This window comes from Cupressus sempervirens, chromosome 5 (genome assembly GCF_028749045.1).
Source record: "Cupressus sempervirens isolate cs-2001-9-10 chromosome 5, ASM2874904v1, whole genome shotgun sequence".
In the NCBI taxonomy this organism is placed as follows: domain Eukaryota; kingdom Viridiplantae; phylum Streptophyta; class Pinopsida; order Cupressales; family Cupressaceae; genus Cupressus; species Cupressus sempervirens.
Window position 1 is genome coordinate 795,409,328 of NC_143122.1, and position 23,377 is coordinate 795,432,704.

A 23,377-nucleotide genomic window follows, 5' to 3' on the forward strand; every position below is an offset into this window, starting at 1 on the left:
GGTCATGCTGGTATTGGGAGCATAGGTAGAGATAATGATGGTGGTATGGTGTTTCTCTTCTCTACTTATAAAGGTCAGTATTCTAATAATCTAATGGAGGCCCTTTCTATTAAGATTGCAGTTGAGAGAGCTTGTTCCTTAGGTTGGAAGAAGATTATCTATGAGTCTGATTCCTAGATTGTTGTGTACATATTGAATAGTCAAAGCTTGGAGAATGTTAGTTGGCGATTAGCTGTTTTGATTAGACAGACTTTGAGTCTTTGTAATTCCTTAGACTATATTTCCTTTTGTTATATCCCTAGAGAATGGAATAGAGTGGCTGATTGTTTGGCAAAGTGGGCTTCAGAGATCAGGGATGGATGGGATATTAGTGGAAGGGAGGAGTTACCTGTTGAGTTTAGTGGGACTATTGAACAACTGATTTTGGATGATATGAATATGTAGTTTGTTTTTAGGCCGTGTGCCTTTACTTTGTACTTTGATTTTGGTTGAATAAATTTTTACCCCTTTTTTTTCAAAAATAAAAATAAAAATTTATAAAATAATTTCATAAATCTCACATAAAAATTAAAAATGATTTGAAAGTAAATTTTAATTATTTTATAATTAATATTTGTGGGAATTTTTTTAGAGGGCTGTATTTAGGATTTAGTCGTCGCCTTCATCTTTCGCTTAACTGTGTCGGCTTAACATACTTACTGAAAAGGAACCTACCATAAGCCTTACTTGAACAGGTAAATGAGACGGGCGGTGCGACATCTCTTTGGAAACCCTAATCATCTTTCTGTGAACGGTGTGGATTAATAGGCGGAGCGCACGCTGTTCGGTAATAGCTCCACGTGGACAACAGTAATATTCAATGGTGAAGAATCCTCTTGAAGGATAACGTAGATTCGTAGAAAGGAAATCATGTTAGACACGCGATTTGTTCTCGGAAGACAAAACGGTGCAGGACACTATAAATATCCTTCTAATCATTCATTCATTCATTTCCTCTGTGTGGGGGAAAACTCAGTGTATTGGTGCTATCAGAGGAACGTTGTTTGAGATCGATTCTATTTCATTATTCGCGATCAATTTCTTTCCCCTTACCGGCTGTTATGGGTTTGTGAAGAGCGCAGAAAAGTTCTTGATTGGTTTATTACAGTCAATTTTTTTTCTTGCGTATGCTTTTCAATATGATCTATTCCTCGTGATGCAGGCGTTGAGATGATTGATGGACATTTCAAACAACTCAAGGAGCAGGAGAAAGGCGAAATATGTCAGCCGGAGGTCTTCCTGACCACATCGCCCTCAAAGTTGAGAGGAATGCCCTCAAATTAAAGGTATTTCATGTTTCTTCTCCACTCACATATGAATTCATAATTAGACGATCCTAGTTGATTTTATTATGGCATGAAATCCGAGTATCGTAGCTGGTTTTTCCATACTGTCAAGTAGAATTTTTTTTGCTGTTGTTGTCATGAAAATTTCATATCAGGGTCAAACAATGGAGCCTAGTGTAAATGGTGCAAATAATTTTAACGATGCGGCTGACGACAGGCGGTTACGTGTGCCTGCAAACCCTAGGGAGCCAGAATTTGGGTGCGCAAAGAGGGATCACACATCTCTTGATGATGGGAATGGCACGAGCAACGCTGAAATCATCAATGAACTTTTCCAATATAAGGTACGTTTGTGCAAGGAGTGCGGTTCTAACCCTCGGATTTCTGAAGACGTGTTTCCTTCACCATAATGCATCCAAAGGAAATGTTGGAAGTTTCAGATGGAAAATTATTGTAAGTAAATTGATTCATTGTTTGATTCTGTGGGTGTTTTGGTTTAACTTTTTGAGATCACATTCTAGGATCTACTATCAGACATTTTTAATTGTGCTCTCTATCATTAATTGTGATCAATATTGATGAAAAAATATTTATGGAGTGGATGGCTTAAACATCAAATATTAAGGTTTGATTCATAAGTTAAAAGTGTTAAATACTCAAAGTTGGCTTAATTTTGCAAGCTTAATTTCTTTCGTAGTGTGTGATAATTAAGAGTGCCAAGTAAGATTTTGGATGTAAATGTGACTGCGGGCGACGGAGTCAAATAGAAAAGCATGAGAAATCTTCAACTAACTTTGGTTGTCCATTGTGGTTTTGGGTGTAAACTGTGACTGGTGGTGGTTTTCTGTTCACGGGTGGAGTTTTTAACTGTTGTGCTACGGTTTTTTTTAATTTGGGGCTTTCTCACTCTATGTGTTGGTTTTGCAAATTCTATGGAGGTGAATTTTGTGTGTAATAGAGGTGGATTGTGTGGTTAGCCTTCATGCTGACCCTATGGCTGTAGAGTTTTTTTGGGTGAAATACTCCACTCTCAAATCTTTTAAGGTGGCCTCTCTTAGAGAGATTCATCTTCAATTTAGCACTTTCTTTCCTAGGAGTTTTTTATTGCCGTGTCCCTTTGCTCATTTATGAACCTACTTTCCTAGGAGTTGTTTATTGTTGTGTCCCTTTCCTCATATATGTACCTCCTTGTTCTAGAGGTTTCTTTAGTACTAAGATTTTGTTGCACCTTAATTATAAACTTATTAGCTGTTATTTGATTATTTTTGGTTGGCTCCCTTGTTTTCTTGGTCCTTCTATTGCTCTTCCTTTCTTAGACTGGTTTATGTCTATTTGCTCCCTCTACTCTATGTAACTTGTTGGTAGACTTTAAATAATATATTAATGTCAATTTTTATTTTCAAAAAAGTTCTTCTAAATTTCAAAAATTAATTATTCATGTGATGTCACATGTATTATTAATTACAACTCATAAGACAACACTTACTAAAGGCTTTGCAAATGGGAGTGCAAGAAGACTGAGTTTATGTCTCCATATCTTAGGTAAATGCAATGATTGATAAATGTATGATTCATTTTTATAAGAATCAAACATGGATCAATAAATATAATTTGAAAAATTAGATAGTTGAATTTTTATTTTGGTAAAAGTGACAGATCATCATAAAAAATTATTATTAACCAAAATCTGATTCAAAAGCTCATAAAAGATTAAATTTTAATAGTAATATTAATACTATTTTCTATATAAATACCTTAACAAATAAATTAGTATCGAAATAGAAAATAACTAGATTTTTCTGTTGAACATAGTAACTTTTAAGTGTACATATATTCAACCCTCGCCCCTTGAATTGTCCATTTCTACTATATGTTTTACAGCTTCTTACATCTGATCTACAGTTGTAGTTTATTTTTTAACCTTGTACACCTGCAAACGAGAATAAGTCAACAACGAAAATAAGTCAAACTAAAACTCGACCTGCCCTCAGAGGATTGCGATTACGCTATCGATTTCTCTTAATTTTTAAATGTTTAATAATATTTTTGACATGTTACCTTTTATTCGTTTTGTTTTGGTGGACAGAGTATGGTGTCAGTGGAGGAATCTTCACCGCAAGGAGATCCACCGGCACCAGGAAACCTCCTACCAAAGAGATATACGATAAAAGCTAAGATTATATCCTTTTTCCAACCGGCGGCGAAGTTTCTTGGAAGATGGTTGCCGAGGGGACGGAAGGCTGTTGTGGGTGCCACCAGTGCTTCCATCCCGGAGACTCTTCAACTCGACATGATCTCGGTGAGAACGCAGTCTCCTACTCTCAATATTTTATTTCTAATCCTTTTCTAGGTCTGGGAAAATCGGATAAACATTTGAAATTTGAATTACTTCTTTGGATAAATTACTCTGATATTGCTATTAGGATTTATCTGATATTGCTATTGGAATTTAACTGTGTAGTTTTTGAGTCAATTTATTGACCCAGATTGCATGGGATGTGGCTATCCTCTCACTAAGTTCTAAGTTCTACAAATTTTACCATTTACTACGTTTAAAAAAATTTTTAAAAAATTTCAGCATTTGATCTTATGATCTGTATATTTTGTGATAAAAAAAGATAAAATTTTTGAGAAAATTTAGCTGTGTTTTGTGAATCTGAAAAAGAATTATGTTTTCACTTTTTTTTTGTGTTTGGTGCATTTTGTATGGGGATTACAGAGGGCCCATTTCATGAGTAGTGATTAACACTAATCCATTTCTCATGAGAATAAATAGAACACTTAGCAGTCATTAGATCTAGATGATGTTTGGAGAGGTGAACCATAGGGACTTTTTTGGGGGAAGTCACCTTTCTTAGTACTACTCTCATTCCAGTACTATGCCAGCTTGAGAATGCTGAAACATAGTTTAAGCTCGAACTTGCTGAAATATAGTTTAAGCTTGAGCGTTCTGAAACATGGTTTAACCTAGATCTAATGAGTACTAAGTGTTTCATTTATTCTCATGAGAATTACTACACATGAAATGTGGATCATGAATTTGATTCAAAACTACACAGTTAAATCCTGATAACAATATCACAATTTTAGTTGCTGTGGAAAATATCTTATATATTAAATAAATGACATGAACAAAGGAGAAGCAAGCTAACCATCAAATCCCAAGGCCAATTCTACAAATCATTTCATTTTATTTTTTTAATATTAAGAATAGAAAATGAATTACTTGATTATTCGATAGGGTTTCCTTGACTAAAACTTGTTGGTGGGTTGTGGTGAGGACAGCCTAATATTTGCGAAGGAAGAATAACCGTAAAGAATTGTCCGATCACAAGCACGACCAAATCTACTATACAGGTTGCAGTTGCAGTGGCTTTAGTGGGAGGGAGCTTCAGTGTGATGTTGCAAGTGCCCGGAGGTGTAAATGAATCAGGAAGCGCCGTCATGGGGCACACCAAAGCATTCAAAGTATTCTTGGTCACAGACATTGTAGCTTTCCAGACTTCAGTGGTAGTTTGTATGACCGCGGCCACTCTCTCACAGATACCTTCAAAATTTGATCACCTCATCTGTACCGCTCTATGGGTAGCAACAATGTGCTTCACTGTCAGCTTCCACGCTGCAGTATATTTAGTGGTGCTCCCTAACCTTAAATTGGTTGTGCCACTTTGTGTTGCCATATTTGTCATAGCAATGGGGCTGCTAGCACTATATTATCTCCTCACTGTGCTCTAGTTACGTTACTGCGCAAATAAATGTATGTGCTTCTAGAACAATTTTAACGAGAGCTCTGGGCGAGCAGAAGTCCCTACTTTGTGCAAGGCTGGGAAAATAGGGAATGAAGGTGCAAGGTGCAAGGTTTTATTTTGAGTAAAGGAGAAAATTAAAAGAAAGAGTGAATAAGTATATCTATACAAAATAATTGTAGGTATCAATGTGAGGAATATAAATTTATTAAATTTTACAAAATTTTCATATCTACAAGTTTAAAAAATTCATATGGAAGCTCCACATCAATGCAACCTTTGATTGAGTGATAGAGGCATAGTAAATGCATTCTTCATAAATTGCTATCTTGCTTGATGTCAAAAGTAGACATTTTTTATTTTATCAAAGCATCTGATCTTCATCTTCCTTTTTAAAAGTTTAAAGCTTCCATTTTGTGACAAAAAGTCATCTTTTGTCATCTTAAGAGGGCGCATACAAGAAATCTACTCTTATCTTAATAACTTCTATATAGTTCTCAAAAATTTGTAACACATATAAATATGTAGAAAATATAGTGAAATTTATTCTAATAAGAATATTAAACTTGGAATCCACCAACTCTCAAAAGTTAAATACATTGAGAAACATTAAAAGTCAGATCTTGGCAAGGGAGTGCCATAGAATATACTACATCTACAACACAACATGTTTGAAAAATACGAAGATAATGTTGTACACAATTGTTTCCCTAGCCTTAGGAGTGTATAAAATAAAGCATTCAAGAGCATAGTTTGACAAGTAGCTAGAACATATTTAACATTCATTGAGGTCACACACCATGTTTTAGTCTACTTGATGTAGTTGACTTTCATTGTCTATTTAACTAATAAATCTGAGCAGAAGCTCTAATATACTCTAGAATAAAAACATTAAGCAACTCTTAAAATAAAAATGGACAACTTTTTACTCTTGGTGTCTCTTAAAAAATGGAATCAATTAAGATTGCCTTCTAGTTCTTGTCTTCCAAAGACTTAGAAAATTTTACATGTAAAAAGAGCGGTTACCAAATTGTTGACATGATATCAAATATCATTATGTCATCATTAAATAATAATAATAATTGAGGATTCCAAAGGTTTGAGAGGATTTTTCAGTGGTGCATGTACATGGGATGTACTGGTAGTTTGTGGGCATAAACTAGATTATATATACCTCTATATATATTATGCTGAGAGTAATCGTTCTTGAGGCGCCTATTTTTATTTAATCCCAAAGTTATTTTAATCAAAGTTGGGATTTATGAAAATAAAAATAGGCACCTCGAGAACGATTACTCTCAGTGTAATATATATAGAGGTATATATAAGCTAGTGGCAATCGCTGCGCAATAGGAAAAGTATTTTTAAATTTTTTTCTTTTTTTTTAAGGTAAGTGCTGAATTATTTATTTATTTTTAAATACAATTATATAAACTTACTATAAAATTATTCTTGAATATTTTATTTTTTAATTCTATATATGATGTTTATTTGCATCACTTTAATTTAGTTTTACTTTAAGCATATTGTTATGTAAAATGGTATATTGAACAGTAGAGTTATAGTTAGGGTTAGGGTTAGTGTTAGGGTTGGGGCTATTTTTAGGGTTTGAGTTATGGATAGGCTTAGAGTTACGGTTAGGAATAGAGTTATGTTGCCCGACTATAAAATTTGTTTCAATTTCATGAGCCATGGTTAATATTTAAAACTTGCCTGGTTTTAAGCCTTAAATTGGCCATTATATCTTTGAATTTTGCGAGTCTTTAAGCCTCCATGTCTCCTGCTCGTTAGCAGCTCCGCACAGCACTTGAAATTGCTGAAATTCGACTCTTGAGCCACAAGTTCTTAAAGGTTAATGATCGCCACCCAAAACGTGTTTTTTTTAACCTCTCCAATAGGTTAATGATAGCGTACAAAAATATGTTTTTCTTAACCTCTCCAACAGGTTAATGATAGCGTTCAAAAACATGTATTTCTTAACCTCTTTGAGACAATTATTAACCTGTTTGAAAATTTCCAAATTGTATAAACCATGTGTAAATTCCTTTGGCTCGAATATAGCGGGATAATGTTATTGAAGCACTTATTACAGTCGATATTTTACATTTGCTGGAGTTTCAACCTATGGCTATATGCATCCACAGAACATGGTTTTTTAGAATATTGCTGCATATACAAATCAATGCATATTATTGTCCATGCGAGCAAGGGAAAGTCTTGTGGTTTATTTAACATAAAAATCACCTTGCTCACCTTATTTCCAACTCAAATGCATGGTCTTCCTAGGTGAATAGTGGGTGTGATACTAAGGTTTGAATACTTGCCGTCAACTATGGGAGTCCAGATTTATGAAGGAAGTAAGTTGGAACATATCTAATCACGTGCAGACTGCCCTCTTCACCAAGTGTAGGATAAAGACATTTTTAAGGAAGCAATTAAACCTCATACCATGCTTGCCAATTGCTTGATACTCAAGTGGAGGTTTTCTCCCAAAATGGAAAACATTTTCAAGAGCTGGAAGCAATAAAGATGTAGAAGAATTTTCAAGAGTTGGAAGACATGAAGCTGCCAACATTTGTTGTAAATAGATAGCGATACATATACATGAAGTTGGTCTCTCAAATGCTGCAACCTATTCAGAGAAATGTCTACTCTCATCCACGCGAACAAGATAAATGATCTTGTAAAAGACTTCTCGCGTATTGCATGGGGTGAACCTAAATGTTTTTCAATTCTCCTTTGATCGTTGTACACTCATTCTTGCTATACACTCATTGATAACGAGATTGCATATAACATATTCACAATGTATTCTTAGATTATCGCAGCATGCACTATAGAGTGCATTAACATTTTTGAGCTAGTGGGCCGGAGATAGTCTAAAGAAAAGAAAACTGAGCCTGCGGTTTCTTAAAGTATTTGTGTCACCTGTTCATTCTATCGCTAGATCTCAACCTTGAAGGTGCTGACAGGAAAGGTTTCTTTAAGAGCTTTCATGGTTGAATGTTTGCAATACTTGAGATTGCTCTTAACTTGTTTGACATAATGCCCAAATTAAAAAAAAAAGGTGGTGAGCATGAAAAGAACATATAGAGTGCTAGGGAAGCATGCAAAATGCTTGACGAAATGAAATGTTTATTCCTAACCTGTAGCCATGGAAGCTTCACTGATTATGTCACTCAAATTAAACTAGAAATAAAGACTGTAGTGCAGGTTGAAGACATCCACCATATTTGAAAGAAAGACTGGAAATTAAACCATGAAGTACAAGTATCAAAGGCCGAATTATGCTCCTGTTTTAAGTACGCTTCCAGATATCGGTGATACCATTTTAGGAAGTGTCTGCCTTCAAGACTTCTGGTCATCTCTTGTAAATCAAGAAAAGACTCCATTAGCTAAAAAGATATTGGAAAGTGGCTTGGCTCAAGCAGGCGGACATCCCATTTCAGTACAGTGCCCAGATTTAGTATTGGAGTGCATGAAGGCTTATCATCCCAACACTAGAGAAGTTATTTCACTGAACAGTGAAGTAATTTTTCGTCTAGACCCTGCCCCTATTCCTACTATTTTTTGATTGCCCACTAGGATGTAATATGACAGCATTAACCTAAGAACTTGCAAGGAATATTTTACTGCCAATCAAACCCAATGTATAAATACTGTGGAAAGATCGTGGTTCTTCCAACCAAGAAGAGGAAAATCTCAATCAGGCAAATCCATTCACAGATCATCACTGAAAGGAGATGTGGTGAACATGGTAACTTTGTTGAGCAGGATCGTTGGTCTTCGAGATTCACACGAGTTTGAAGCTTGGATGTTTCTATTCATTAATATGGTCTGTGAAGAAAAACAATACATTCATTGGGCTGAAATTATCAGCGACTCACTGCATAGACAGCTCATGGGACTTCAAGAAAATGACTACTTTTATATGACTTCATACCTTTTCTATGCTATTGCAAGCACTAAAAGTTGGCCAAGACTTAACCGGCAAGGCGTTTATGATGACACAACCATCATTTATAATCATCTTCCTCAAATACAGTATGATAATAGCCTACACCATTTCAGAAGAGTGAATGATGCGTTCACCATGCTAACTGTAAGGGAAATTCAGGGGAACATCGGACTCAGGATTTCACCAGAAGCAGAGATGAAAATTAAAAAATATGGAAGTGTTTTTATACAATTCTCGAAGTTCACTTATATCTGGCTAGCTGCCTATGATAGATGTCCGCTGATGTTACCTAGGTTTGTTGATGATAAACTAGTCTTAATTGAAATGTGTAGGAAAATTAGTCAAATCAATAAACTTTGCAGGAACTAGAGGATAGATGAAATAGCTTTTCCTACCAGCATCGGATATTATAGTTGTGATACTGCATCAGATGCCAGGAACATTGAAAGATCTATTGCCACAATAAATTTGTATCCCTACACGATGTGTTTCCCTTATGACAGTAAGGGCTATGCAGTGAATAAATTAAAGTTAAATCCTAGTCTTGGTCACTTCCTGCTCTAGCAGACTTTTGGGAGGATTGTGAAAATGACTTCGAAGTCAGGAAGAGAGATTGGATGCGGCTTACCGTACGACAAGTAATAGACTTCAAGTTGGACATTGATGTGATAGGTGTAGATGACGATGAAGTTTCTTTGGTCGATCCTTACTATTATGAGAAAATTGAATTGCTAGAGCTCACTCCTTTTGATTGGTCAATTCCTGAATTAAAAAGCTTGAAGGAGAGGTCTTCCTATGTCCTTAAAAGAACAAGAGACTAGATCAGTAAAGTCAAAGCAGAAAAATGTGAATCTCAAAATAAAGAGAGGAGAAATAATATAGGGGAATCGTCTTGAATGGTGACAGAGGAAACTTCTAGTGAGAAGATACAACAACTGGATACAGGTGCTCAAGATCAGGATGAAGATCTGAATCAGCCAGATAAGTTTATAGTCAAAAGAAAAAGGACAAGAATGAAAGGTAGAATGAATCAGGAATGGAATGAATCCAGTGAAAAAGATCAAAGAACTCCTCAAATTGCTGAATCGCATGTCCCTGTTACATCCCCTCATGATACAGTGATTCCTCATTTGAATCTCCCTCCTCTTGATATGCCAATAATAGACATCACACAGTTAGATAACCTAGTATCTAATTCAAAAGACTTAATGATGGTTGCTGAAAATGTAACAGGTGACATACAAGCTTCAAAAATTACACATTCGTGGTTCCAAGATAGTCTTCAGAAGAGGAAGAAAGTTGTTCAAATGGTCCCACCTCCATTTGATATGATCTCTAGTATTCTTCAGAAGCCTCCTAAAGTGAAAAAGACCAAGGTGATGTCCAGGTTAGCTATTGATAAAACTTCAGGCAATTTGTGTGTGGAATTAGCCAAGCCTATAGTTGAAAAGAGTCTTGATGAAGCATCTGAATTAGATTTCATCCGAGAAAAGGTTGATCTTGGTCCTTCTAATGTAGAAAGAGAGTTCCAAAATTTTGAACTGATTGCTACTTAGATGTTGCAAAGGGCAAAGGAAGATAAAAGAGCTAAGGAGAAACTCAAGGAACAAGTTCAGATGATGGCGGCTTATATTAATTCAATCAATAATCCTTCTAATACCAAAGTCGTGGTCACTTCGCCGGTTCTAGCAGCTCTTGAAGGTATTTTAGATCATATTGTTCTTCAAAGAATCGACCAACAAAAGTAACATAGTATGATGATTGAGGCTTGGATAAACAGGATGATACAAGATGCTTCAAAACTTATAACTGGAGTGAAAGAGATATATGGGAAAGCCATCACACAGATACAGAAAATTTCCAAGGAGCTGGAAAATAGCAAGGAACATAAATCCAACTGGCAAAAAGTGGCTGATGAATTAAAAGGAATGGCCAAGTTAGATACGAGCACCCTACTTCTTGAGAAAATTATTGCTGATGCAAGTGACAACCAAACACACATCTGGAGTAAAAGTGTTGGTTGAAAGGTGGTAAACATCAGCAAAGGGATCACTGAGTTCGAAAAGCTAATAGCTTCTTTGGAGCAACTGAAAACAAAAAGTACATATGAATTAATCTCTACTATCACAGGTGGAGTGTCAGTAAGTGATCTTCACAATGTTGATTGTCAGTTTCTCCTTGATTCCTTCAGTGTTCAGATTCATTCAAAAATAGAGAACCGTGTATCAGATGCTGAAACTATGATGAAGCTTAGCCTGGTTGGAGTCACACTGGGAGATTGTAACATTTCAGCCTATCAACAGGAGTTAGAAGAAATTCAAGATAGATACTTCACAGCCAAACTCAGGATGAAAAATGTGTTCATTTCGAACTATGAATCAATGATGATCATCCTAGATGCTTACAAGGCTTTTCGAGATAGATCAATTGTGTCCGGGTACATAGAGTTAGTAGCTAGAAGAATCAGTGATTGTATATGCAAACATCTTTAGGAACTCTAGCTAAAATTTTTGTTTCTGCAAGTTTCCTTGTATAGGTTAATGTGCTTGAAGTTAATTAACCTTCCAAAATTGCGTATTTTGGAGGTGGTTATTAACCACGAAGAGATAGTTATTAACCTCTATGTCTATATGAGGACACCTATTGGCTTTGTAAAAGGACTTTTTGGTTGGAAAAATATGGGAGCACTATGCTGAAATTTTGATCTAGGGATAAATTTTGGAAAGTATGTACACTTTTTATCTCTGAATTGAAAAATCTCTATTGCTTTTATTGGTGCAAGGAAATGAAATGAGATCTGCTTTGGGTTTCTTATTTTAAAATCCAAATTGTTATACATTGTAGTAGACATTCTCATGGTGCTATGCGAGTGTTTACGGATGATAATGAATGTGCTTAATAATACAGGTTGCTTTCAAGCGTAGTTCTTGAGCACCTCTGTTATCAATCCTATTTACCAAAGAAGGTCGTGAGGGCGTGTGGTGCATTCATCTTGGATGACTTTCTCTTGTACTTTGAAGTTTTAAATCTTTATTTGAAAATCCTTTAAAAAGTACATCATACGAGGGAGCTGCCCCTCTAAACGTAGAGAAAGGCCACATACCAAGGGCCTATCCAACAGTTGTGAACGGTTTGCCACACACTCTGTTGGGCAATTCTTCTATGACAAATCTGTTTACCAACAGATTTTTGGCGACTCTACTGGGGAGACTGAATAGAAAGATTGATAGTCACCTGTGATGAAGTACAATGGTGCTTCCGCATGAGAACATTTTTCCTGTTCTCCAACTGAACCTCGGCTTTGAAGATACCTAGGAAGATATTATCTCAGACTTGAACACTCTAGCCTGGAGGTGTAGACGAAGTGTACAGGAATATTGTCAAGTTAATCAAGTTCTTGAAGAAAAAGAGGAGTTTGGAGAAATCTTGCGAAGAGCCCGTATTGGTCAGGATGTTGTAGTTATTGAAAGAATAGTGGTCATTCCAAGAAGAAACAGACAGAATCTTGGTCATATTCAAGGGCAAATAAATAATAACCATTAAGTTGGCTGATAAACCATACACGCGGGTTGATAGACAAAAGGGTTTGGTAGACAAAGATTTTGAAGCCCTTTGAAAGTTAGATTTTAAGCCAGTTACTCCTAAAAAGAAGAAAAAGGTCAAGTCTATTAGTAGGTCTTCTTCACCAACCAAGGCTACTGTTTCTCCTACGGCCTTCCAAGCTTTGATTTTGCCAAGTACTCTTGTACCTTTAGCTATAAATTTGCAGCCCTTGAATATCATTCTTTCGACTATGGCACATCAAGCACTGCAGCCACCAGTCCCATGGGGAGCTGCTATTGGTCCTCTAGATTTAGGGAACCATTTACATGACATGCCTGTTGGTTCTCAAAAAATTCTTCCCAAGTTTTCTAGTGACGAAAAAGTCACTACTGATCAGCATATAAGTGCATTCTTTACAGCAAGCAATGTTCTTGCAATCCAACATGAAGATGTTTCTATTCGTCTTTTTGTTGAAACACTCACCGAAGCTCCAGCTGAATGGTTTGGACAGCTGCCAGCTGGATCAATTACTTCATGGGTAACTTTAATTCAAGATTTTGAGAGGAGATTTAAGACTGCTAAAGATGAACATTTGCTCCTTTCCCAGTTGACTTCAATGAAGAAGGAAATTCATGAGCCAATGCGAGAATTCATTGCTCATTTTAATCAGACGGTGAATCGAATTCCTGTCAGCAAAAGACCCACTGAAGAAAATCAAATGACTTTCTTCATCAGTGCTCAACCTTTTGATGTAAGCTTTCAAATATGAAGGACAAGACCTGTTAATCTAGCGGCCATGCAAACACTAGCTATCGACGTGGAAGATGACTTGCTTAGTTCAGGAAAATGGAGTCGTGATCTACAAAAGGGAAAAGGTCAACAAGCTCTTGTCACTACCACTGATCCTTTATATCAAAAATTGGCTAATGATTAGTTACAACTCAAAAAGAAATTGCCTTCTAATCCTCCACCTTTGTATCAAGATATTCCAAGGAGGAATTATATGCCATATCAACAAAATAGATAGACTAAGTGGCTACCCCAATCAACACCAAGATTGGCCATCGAACATCCCTCATCATCTAGTAAACAGGCTGCTATGTGTATTTTCACCTAACAATAGATCATGATGGGGCGATCTGTCCTGAGATGGCCAGATTCATGCAAATGCATTTGACTGCAGAGAAGATAGAAGAATATATGGCTCTCAAAGATGTAACAGAACCCACTGTTGGCACCTCTTCTATTAACTTTCTGGAATATGAATCTGATGATGACCAAACTGAAGATATCAACAATCATTCTTGCAATGCGGCTACACCAAGTTGGAGACAAAGATTAGAAGAAAAGTTGAGTAAACAAGCAAAAGAAAAAACTTCTGATGAGATTGCTAAGAGGATTCTATCTTGTAAGCATACTCCAAAAGAGCCTTCACAAGCAAAAGAGATAGATAAGGGTAAAACTCCTCCCATCATTGAAGACTCTTTTGATTTTATTGATCATTGTAAGAAGACCAAAGTACAAATTTCTCAATTGGATTACCTAAAAGCCAACCCTCATCAATTAGAAAGGTTAATCCAATGTGTTGGTAAAGGGAAACGTTCACCTCAGATCACTATCAACCATGAAGTAGGAGTTTCTCTAGAAGCGGAAGATAATTTGGAAGGGCCCATGACTGAGAAAGAATCTTTTGTTGCAGCATCTTTGTCAAACAAACCTGAGCCTTTCTATGTTTCTCTTTATATACCTAGATGCAAGTTAAGTAATTGTATCATTGATTTTGGTGCATCTGATAATGTTATGCCTTCAAAGGTGGCACATGCCTTGGGTCTTTCTCTGAATAAACCTTCTAGAAAAGTTTATTATATGGAGGCAAAACAAGTCCCGCTGGTTGGCTAGTTGAAAGATGCTCAAGTAGCACTTGCAACATTTCCTGAGAAGAAGTTAAAACTAAATATCTTGGTTGCTGATATTCCTGCTAGTTATGGGATGCTTTTGAGTAGAAGTTTTTGCAAAGATCTTGGTGGTGAAATCAAGATGGACATGTCTCATGCTCTTATCCCGATTGGAAATAAGAAGGTTAAGCTTGACCCTGAACCCAAAGCTAAATATACAGTGTTGAAATCAGATGATCCCAGAGCTAAAATATTATATGTTGATACTAGGCATGGAATTTACATGATGACGTCCACTGAAGAAGATGTAACTAAGCCTCTCATGCCTGATATAACCAATGAATTATGGTCAATGGAGTTTGATGGAAGTTCTTCTTCTTCTGGTTCAGGTCCTGGGATAGTGTTGATATCACCGAAAGGAGAGAAATTTCCAAAGGCGTATAAGTTAGCTTTTGAGACCACCAATAATACCGCAAAATATGAAGCTCTTCTACTTGGTCTCGAGTATGCAAAAGAAAAGGGAATCAAGAAACTCAAGGTATCAGGAGATGCATAATTAATTGTCAACCAGGTGTGGAGACAATACCAAACAAAGAATGCCAAACTGAAAGCATATAGAAATAGAGTGTGGGATGAGATTGAGTATTTTGATGCTTTTTCTTTATATGCTATCCCTCGTGAGCAAAATTCTAAAGCAGATTGTCTTGCAATCTCTGCATCTCTACTTATTCCTCATCCTGAGTTCAACAGAGATGTTTATACAGTAGAGATGATTCATAGACCCAGTGTACCAGATAATGATCAACACTGGCAAGTTTTTGATGATGATTGGCAAATAATTGCATTTCTCAAGGGAAGGCCTCCATTTTCAGACTTGAAATTTGAAGGATCATGTAATCATAATGGAACACCAAGAGATGATCCTGAAGTTATTCAATTGGAAGGTAATGTTATCCCGAGAGGATTAGTCACCCTAGAGAGTCTTTTTGATAAAGAAGACAAAAGGAAAGAGAAATTTGTAGACACTAAGCCTTCTAATTGTTCGGGTTATGAGAAAGTAAATATTTGTTCTGAGGAAAATCCCAAGATGATCCTGATAGGGAAAGATTTGACATCAGAGGAGAAAGAAGAATTCATGAAGTTGTTGAAAGCCTACCAAGACGTTTTTTCTTGGGGTTATGAAGATCTAAAGGAATTCATGAATGGGAAATTTAAACATCAGATTCTCTTGAAACCTGGTTCAACTCCCTTTCAGCAAAAGCAAAGACAATTCAATCCCAAGGTAGCTGACACTATTTTCAATGAGGTTGATAAGATGCTTAAAGCAAAGATTATCTATCCCATTCACCACTCAACATGGATAGCTAATATTGTTCCTGTCAGGAAGAAGAATGGTGAGATAAGAATATGTGTTGACTTCTACAATTTGAATCAGGCATCACTTAAAGATAATTATGGACTCCCTATCATGGATCATATTTTGCAATTGGTATCAGGCTCAGAACTCATGTCAATGCTATACGGCTTCTCCGGTTATAACTAGATCATTGTCGCGCCAGAAGATCAACACAAAACAGCTTCTACCACTCCATGGGGTACATTTGCCTACAATCGTATACCTTGTGGTTTGATAAATACTAGGGCCACCTTTCAAAGGGCCATGGATCATTCATTCAAGGATTTCAAGAATAAGATCATTGCGATGTATCTTGATGATCTTACAGTGTTTTCAAAACAAAGAAGAGATCATGTGCATCATCTCGAAGCTTCTTGCATCGATGTCAAACTCAAGGCATCTCACTAAATCCTAAGAAGTTTATATTTGGGGTGACAGAAGGTAAATTACTAGGGCATATTGTCTCTAAAGATGGTATTCGAATAGATCCTGAATGGGTGAAAGCTATCCAACAGTTGTCACTTCCCATGAGTAAACTAGGAGTCAGGTCTTTCTTTGGGCAGATAAACTTTATAAGGAGGTTCATACTAGACTTCTTTGAGATAACAAAGTCGATTGTGGATATGATGAAAGGGAATACTAATTTTAAGTGGACAAAAGAAGGTAAGGCTTATTTTGAACAAATCAAGATTGAGATTGCTAATGCTCCTACCCTTTTTTATCCAGATTTCTCTGAAGATTTTCATTTGTATTGTTATGCATCTAAGAACACTTTATTTTCTATACTTACACAACCTGATAAATACCATACCAAGGCCCCAACAGCATTCATGAGTATCTCTCTTAAGAAACATGAATTGAAATACTCTTTGATCGAGAAGAATGCATATGCTTTGGTTAGAGCAGTGAAACAATTCAGGTTTTACATCCTAAAATCCCACTCCAAGGTGTTTGTTCCTAGTTCAGCAGTGAAGACTATTCTGACACAATAGGAAATTGGTGTGAACAAAAGGGCCCCCTGGATAGCTAAAGTACAAGAATATGATCTAAATATCAAACCTATAAAGCTTGTCAGGGGAAAGGGTTTGTGTAAGGCAATTGTAGAAGGATCTTCTAAAGGTGAAGAAGAGACAGAGGAAGAAATGCCTTTAGTTTTATTCATTAGTAATGTTGATGACTGGTTTTGAAATATTGCCTATTTTCTGACATATGGAGAATGTCCTACTCATTTATCACCTAAAGAGAAGAGGACCTTAAAATTGAAATCTGCAAAATACATTCTCTGGGGTGATGCTTTATACAAGAAAGGGATAGATGGTACTTTTCTGAGATGTGTTGATTCTGAACAAAGAAAGGAGTTGCTTCAGTTATTTCATAATGAAGCATGTGGAGGTCATTACTCCGCATCAGTAACGGCTTACAAAATCTTGAGAAATTGTTTTTATTGGCCTGAGATGTTCAAGGATGTAGAAGAATGGGTGAAGAAGTGTGATTCTTGTCAATACTTCAAAGGAAGAGTCCAATTAGCAGCACTGCCCTTGAAGCCAGTGGTAATCGACGAACCCTTTCAACAATGGAGTTTTGATTTCATTGGTCCTATTCATCCTTCATCCACTGCTGGACACAATCACATTTTGATGGCAACTGACTATTTTACCAAGTGGGTCGAAGCGATCCCAGTCAAGAAAACTACTTCAGAAATGGTGTGCAATTTTATCAAACAAAATATTCTGGTTAGGTTTGGTATCCCGAAAAAAATTGTTACTGAAAATGCTACCAACTTCTCTTCCCAAGAGATATCATCGTTTTGCTATCAATATGGGATTATTCTCTCTCATTCCTCTGATTATTTTGCACAAGGGAATGGTCAAGCAGAATCAAGTAATAAAAATATTATGACCATTGTGCGGAAAGTGATAGATGTCAATCAGAGATCTTGGCATAAACATCTGTATGATGCACTTTGGGTAGATCGAACCACTAAGAAGAGAGCAACAAGATTATCTCACTTTGAGATACTATATGGAACTAAACCAACCCTTCCTCTTCCTCTAGAATTATCTGCCTTGAAGTTACAAGATGCTATTGAGAATCATGAATTAAAAGATGCTATTGAAAAATGAATACTGTATTTGACTAAGTTGGAAGAAGAAAGGAATTTGATTGTAGATAGAATTAGAGAACATCAATCCCATGTTAAGAAGTTATTTGATAAAAAGGCTAAACAGAGGGTGTTTCAAGAAGGCAATCTTGTCTTGCTTTGGGATAAGCACAGAGAGCCAAAAGGATTACATGGAAAATTTGACTCCTTATGGAGAGGCCCTTTCCAGATCAAAGAGGTATGCGGAAAGAACTCTTTTATTTTGTCATACCTGAGTGGTACCAAGTTTCCCTTACCTTATAATGGGCAACACCTAAAGCATTATCATCAGTAGAAGGTGTTTGTACACCTTTTTGTATATAGGTTGTCCCATTTTTGGTGTGCTCCTTTCAGTTTGTGTTTTTTTAGTTTTTCCCTTTCCATTGTCTTATTTTTGGTGTTCGTTCCCTCTTTTGTAAATTCGTCCCTCAATTGACTCTATTTTACAGCCCAATGGATAAGGCACTACTTTATTCATTCTAGATTCGAGCTTCATCCTTGTCAGTCCTTGTCCCTAGTTAGAGCTAGCTGTTGCCTGGCCATAAAATTTGTTTCAATTTCATGAGCCATGGTTAATATTTAAAACTTGCCTGGTTTTAAGCCTTAAATTGGCCATTCTATCCTTGAATTTTGTGAGTCTTTAAGCCTCCATGTCTCATGCTCGTTAGTAGGTCTGCATAGCACTTGAAATCGCAGAAATTCGACTCCTGAGCATCAAGTTATTAAAGGTTAATGATCGCCACCCAAAACATGTTTTTCTCAACCTCTCCAATAGGTTAATGATAGCATTCAAAAATAAATTTTTCCTAACCTCTCCAATAGGTTAATGATAGCGTTCAAAAATACGTTTTTCCTAACCTCTCCAATAGGTTAATGATAGTGATCAAAAACATGTATTTCTTAACCTCTTTGAGACAATTATTAACCTATTTGAAAATTTCCAAATTGTATAAACTATGTGTAAATTCCTTTGTCTTGAATATAGTGGGATAATGTTATTGAAGCACTTATTACAATCGATATTTTACATTTGCTGGAGTTTGAACCTATGGTTGTATGCATCCACAGAACTTGGTTTTTCAGAATATTGCTGCATATAAAAATTAGTGCATATTATTGTCCACATGAGCAAGGGAAAGTCTTGTGGTTTATTTAACATATACATCACCTTGCTCACCTTATTTCCAACTCAAATGCATGGTCTTCCCAGGTGAATAGTGGGTGTGATACTGAGGTTTGAATACCTGCTGTCAACTATGGGAGTCCAGATTTATGAAGGAAGTAGGTTGGAACATATCTGATCATGTGCAGACCACCCTCTTCACCAAGTGCAGGATAAAGACATTTTTAAGGAAGCAATTAAACCTCATACCATGCTTGCCAATTACTTGATACTCAACCGAAGGTTTTGTCCCATAATGAAAAATGTTTTCAAGAGCTAGAAGTGATAAAGATGCAGAAGAATTTTTAAGAGTTGGAAGACATGAAGCCGCCAACATTTGTTTTAAATGGACAGCGATACATATACATGAAGTTGGTCTCTCAAATGCTGTGACCTGTTTGGAGAAATTTCTGCTCTCATCCACGCGAACAAGATAAATGATCTTGTAAAAGACTTCTCGTGTATTGCATGGGGTGAACCTAAATGTTTTTCAATTCTCCTTTGATCGTTGTACACTCATTATCGCTGTACACTCATTGATAACGAGACTGCATATAACATATTCACAATGTATTCTCAGATTATCACAGCATGCACTATAGAGTGCATTATCATTTTTGAGCTAGCGCGGTGGAGATAGTCTAAAGAAAAGAAAATTGAGCCTGCAGTTTCTTAAAATATTTGTGTCGCCTGTTCATTCTATCACCAGATCTCAACCTTGAAGGTGCCGACAGGAAAGGTTTCTTTAAGAGCTTTCATGGCAGAATGTTTGCAATACTTGAGATTGCTCTTAACTTGTTTGACATAATGCCCAAATTTGAAAAAAAGGTGGTGAGCATGAATAGAACATATAGAGTGCTAGGGAAGCATGCAAAATGCTTGACGAAATGAAATGTTCGTTCCTAACCTGTAGCCATGGAAGCTTCATTGATTACGTCACTCAAATTCAGCTAGAAATAAAGAGTACAGTGCGGGTTGAAGACATCCACCATATTTGAAAGGAAGGTTGGAAACCAAACCATGAAGTACAAGTATCAAAGGCCGGATTATGCTCTTATTTTAAGAAGTACGCTTCCAGATATCGGTGATACCATTTTAGGAAGTGTCCACCTTCAAGACTTCTGGTCATCTCTTGTAAATGAAGAAAAGACTCCATTAGCTGAAAAGATATTGGAAAGTGGCTTGGCTCAAGCAGGCAAACATCCCATTTCAGTACAGTGCCCAGATTTAGTATTGGAGTGCATGAAGGCTTATCATCCCAACACTAGAGAAGTTATTTCACTGAATAGTGAAGTAATTTTTCATCTAGACCCTGCCTCTATTGCTACTATTTTTCGATTGCCCACTAGGATGCAATATGCCAACATTAACCTAAGAATTGCCAAGGAATATTTTACTGCCAATCAAACCCAATGTTTAAATACTGTGGCAAGATCGTGGTTCTTCCAACCAAGAAGAGGAAAATCTCAATTAGGAAAATCCATTCATATACCATCACTGAAAGAAGATGTGGCGAAGATGGTAACTTTCTTGAATAGGATCGTTGGTCTTTGAGATTCACACGAGTTTGAAGGTTGGATGTTTCTATTCATTAATATGGTCTGTGAAGGAAAACAATACATTGATTAGGCTGAAATTATCAGCAACTCACTACATAGAAAGCTCATGGGACTTAAAGAAAATGACTACTTTTATTAGACTTCATACCTATTCTATGCTATTGCAAGCACTAAAAGTTTTCCAAGACTTAACCGACAGGGCGTTTATGATGACAAAACCATCATTTATAATCATCTTCCTCAAATTCAATATGATAATAGCCTACACCATTTTAGAAGAGTGAATGATGCATTCACCATGCTAACTGTAAGGGAAATTCAGGGGAACATTGGACTCAGGATTTCACCAGAAGTAGCGATGAAAGTACAAAAATATGGAAGTGTTTTCATACAATTCCCAAAGTTCACTTATATCTGGCTAGCTGCCTATGATGGATGTCTGCTAATGTTACCTAGGCTTGTTGATGATAAACTAGTCTTAATTGAAATGTACATGAAAATTAGTCAAATGAATAAACTTTGCAAGAACAGGAGGATAAATGAAATAGCTTTTCCTATTGGCATCGGATATTATAGTTGTGATACTACATCAGATGCCAGGAACATTGAAAGATCTATTGCCATAGCATATTTGCATCCCTACACGATGCGTTTCCCTTATGACGGTAAGGGCTATGCAGTGAATAAATTAAAGTTAAATCTCAGTCTTGGTCACTTCTCGGCTCTAGAAGAGTTTTGGGAGGATTGTGAAAATGACTTTAAAGTCAGGAAGAGAGATTGGATGCAGCTTACAGTACGACAAGTAATAGACTTCAAGTTGGACATTGATGTGACAGGTGTAGATGACGATGAAGTTTCTTTGGTCGATCCTTATTATTATGAGAAAATTGAATTGCTAGAGTTCCCTCATATTGATTGGTCAATTCTTGAATTAAAAATCTTGAAGGAGAGGTCTTCCTATGTCCTTAAAAGAACAAGAGACTAGATCAGTAAAGTCAAAGCTGAAAAAGCAACTGGTGAATCTCAAAATAAAGAGAGGAGAAATAATATAGGGGAATCATCTCGAATGGCAACAGAGGCAACTTCTAGTGAGAAGATACAACAACTGGATATAGGTGCTCAAGATCGGGATGAAGATCTGAATCAGTCGGATAAGTTTATAGTCAAAAGAAAAAGGACAAGAATGAAAGGTAGAATGAATCAAGAATGGAATGAATCCAGTGAAAAAGATCAAAGAACTCCTCAAATTGCTGAATCGCATGTCCTTGTTACATCCCCTCATGATACAGTGATTCCTAATTTGAATCTCCCTCCTCCTGATATGCCAATAATAGACATCACACAATTAGATAACCTAGTATCTAATTCAGAAGACTTAATGATGGTTGCTGAAAATGTAATAGGTGACGTAAAAGCTTCAAAAACTACACATTCGTGATTCCAGGGTAGTCTTCAGAAGAGCAAGAAAGTTCTTCAAATGGTCCCACCTCCATTTGATATGATCTCTAGTATTCTTCAGAAGCCTCCTAAAGTGAAAAAGACCAAGGTGATGTCCGGGTTAGCTATTGATAAAACTTCAAGAAATTTGTGTGTGGAATTAGCCAAGCCTATAGTTGAAAAGAGTCTTGATGAAGCAGCTGAATCAGATTTCATCCTAGAAAAGGTTGATCTTGGTCCTTCTAATGCAGAAAGAGAGTTCCAAAATTTTGAAGTGATTTCTACTCAAATGTTGCAAAGGGCAAAGAAAGAGAAAAGAGCTAAGGAGCAACTCAAGGAACAAGCTCAGATGATGGTGGCTTATATTAATTCAATCAGCAATCCTTCTAATACCCAAGTCGTGGTCACTCCACTGGTTCTAGTAGCTCTTGATGGTATTGTAGATCATAATGTTCTTCAAAGAATCGACCAACAAAAGTAACATAGTATGATGATCGAGGCTTGGATAAACAGGATGATACAAGATGCTTCAAAACTTATAACTGGAGTGAAAGAGATATATGGGAAAGCCATCACACAGATACAAAAAATTTCCAAGGAGCTGGAAAATAGCAAGGAACATAAATCCGACTGGCAAAAAGTGGCTGATGAATTAAAAGGAATGGCCAAGTTAGATACGAACACCCTACTTCATGAGAAAATTATTGCTGATGCAAGTGACAACCAAACACACATCTAGAGTAAAAGTGTTGGTTGAAAGGTGGTAAACATCAGAAAAGGGACCACTGAGTTCGAAAAGCTAATAGCTTCTTTGGAGCAACTAAAAACAAAAAGTACAGAAGAATTAATCTCTACTATCACAGGTGGAGTGCCAGTAAGTGATCTTCAAAATGTTGATTGTTAGTTTCTCCTTGATTCCTTCAGTGTTCAGATTCATTCAGAAATAGAGAACCGTGTATCGGATGCTGAAACTATGATGAAGCTTAGCCTGGTTGGAGTCACACTGGGAGATTGTAACATTTCAGCCTATCGACAGGAGTCAGAAGAAATTCAAGATAGATACTTCATAGCCAAACTCAGGATGGAAAATTTGTTCATTCCAAACTATGAATCAATGATGATCATCCTAGATGCTTACAGGGCTTTCCGAGATAGGTCAATTGTGTCCAAGTACATAGAGTTAGTAGCTAGAAGAATCAGTGATTGTATATGCAAA

General features: G+C 36.5%; 1 protein-coding gene across 1 annotated transcript; it reads left to right on the plus strand.

Annotated features, from left to right (window-relative positions):
• Positions 1-3,414: 3,414 nt before the first annotated feature.
• On the plus strand, positions 3,415-5,174 carry LOC149558329 (uncharacterized). Its single transcript, XM_089830760.1, has 2 exons — positions 3,415-3,624; positions 4,611-5,174. Exons 1-2 carry the CDS (start codon positions 3,415-3,417, stop codon positions 5,058-5,060), a joined length of 660 nt encoding a protein of 219 aa, XP_089686886.1. The 3' UTR covers positions 5,061-5,174.
• Positions 5,175-23,377: the final 18,203 nt, after the last annotated feature.

Excerpts from the sequence above, each read along its gene's own strand:
- LOC149558329 (XM_089830760.1), top strand. The coding sequence starts at position 3,415 with ATGGTGTCAGTGGAGGAATCTTCACCGCAAGGAGATCCACCGGCACCA. Across the intron at positions 3,625-4,610 it reads TTCAACTCGACATGATCTCG|CCTAATATTTGCGAAGGAAG; the intron begins GTGAGAACGCAG and ends TGGTGAGGACAG.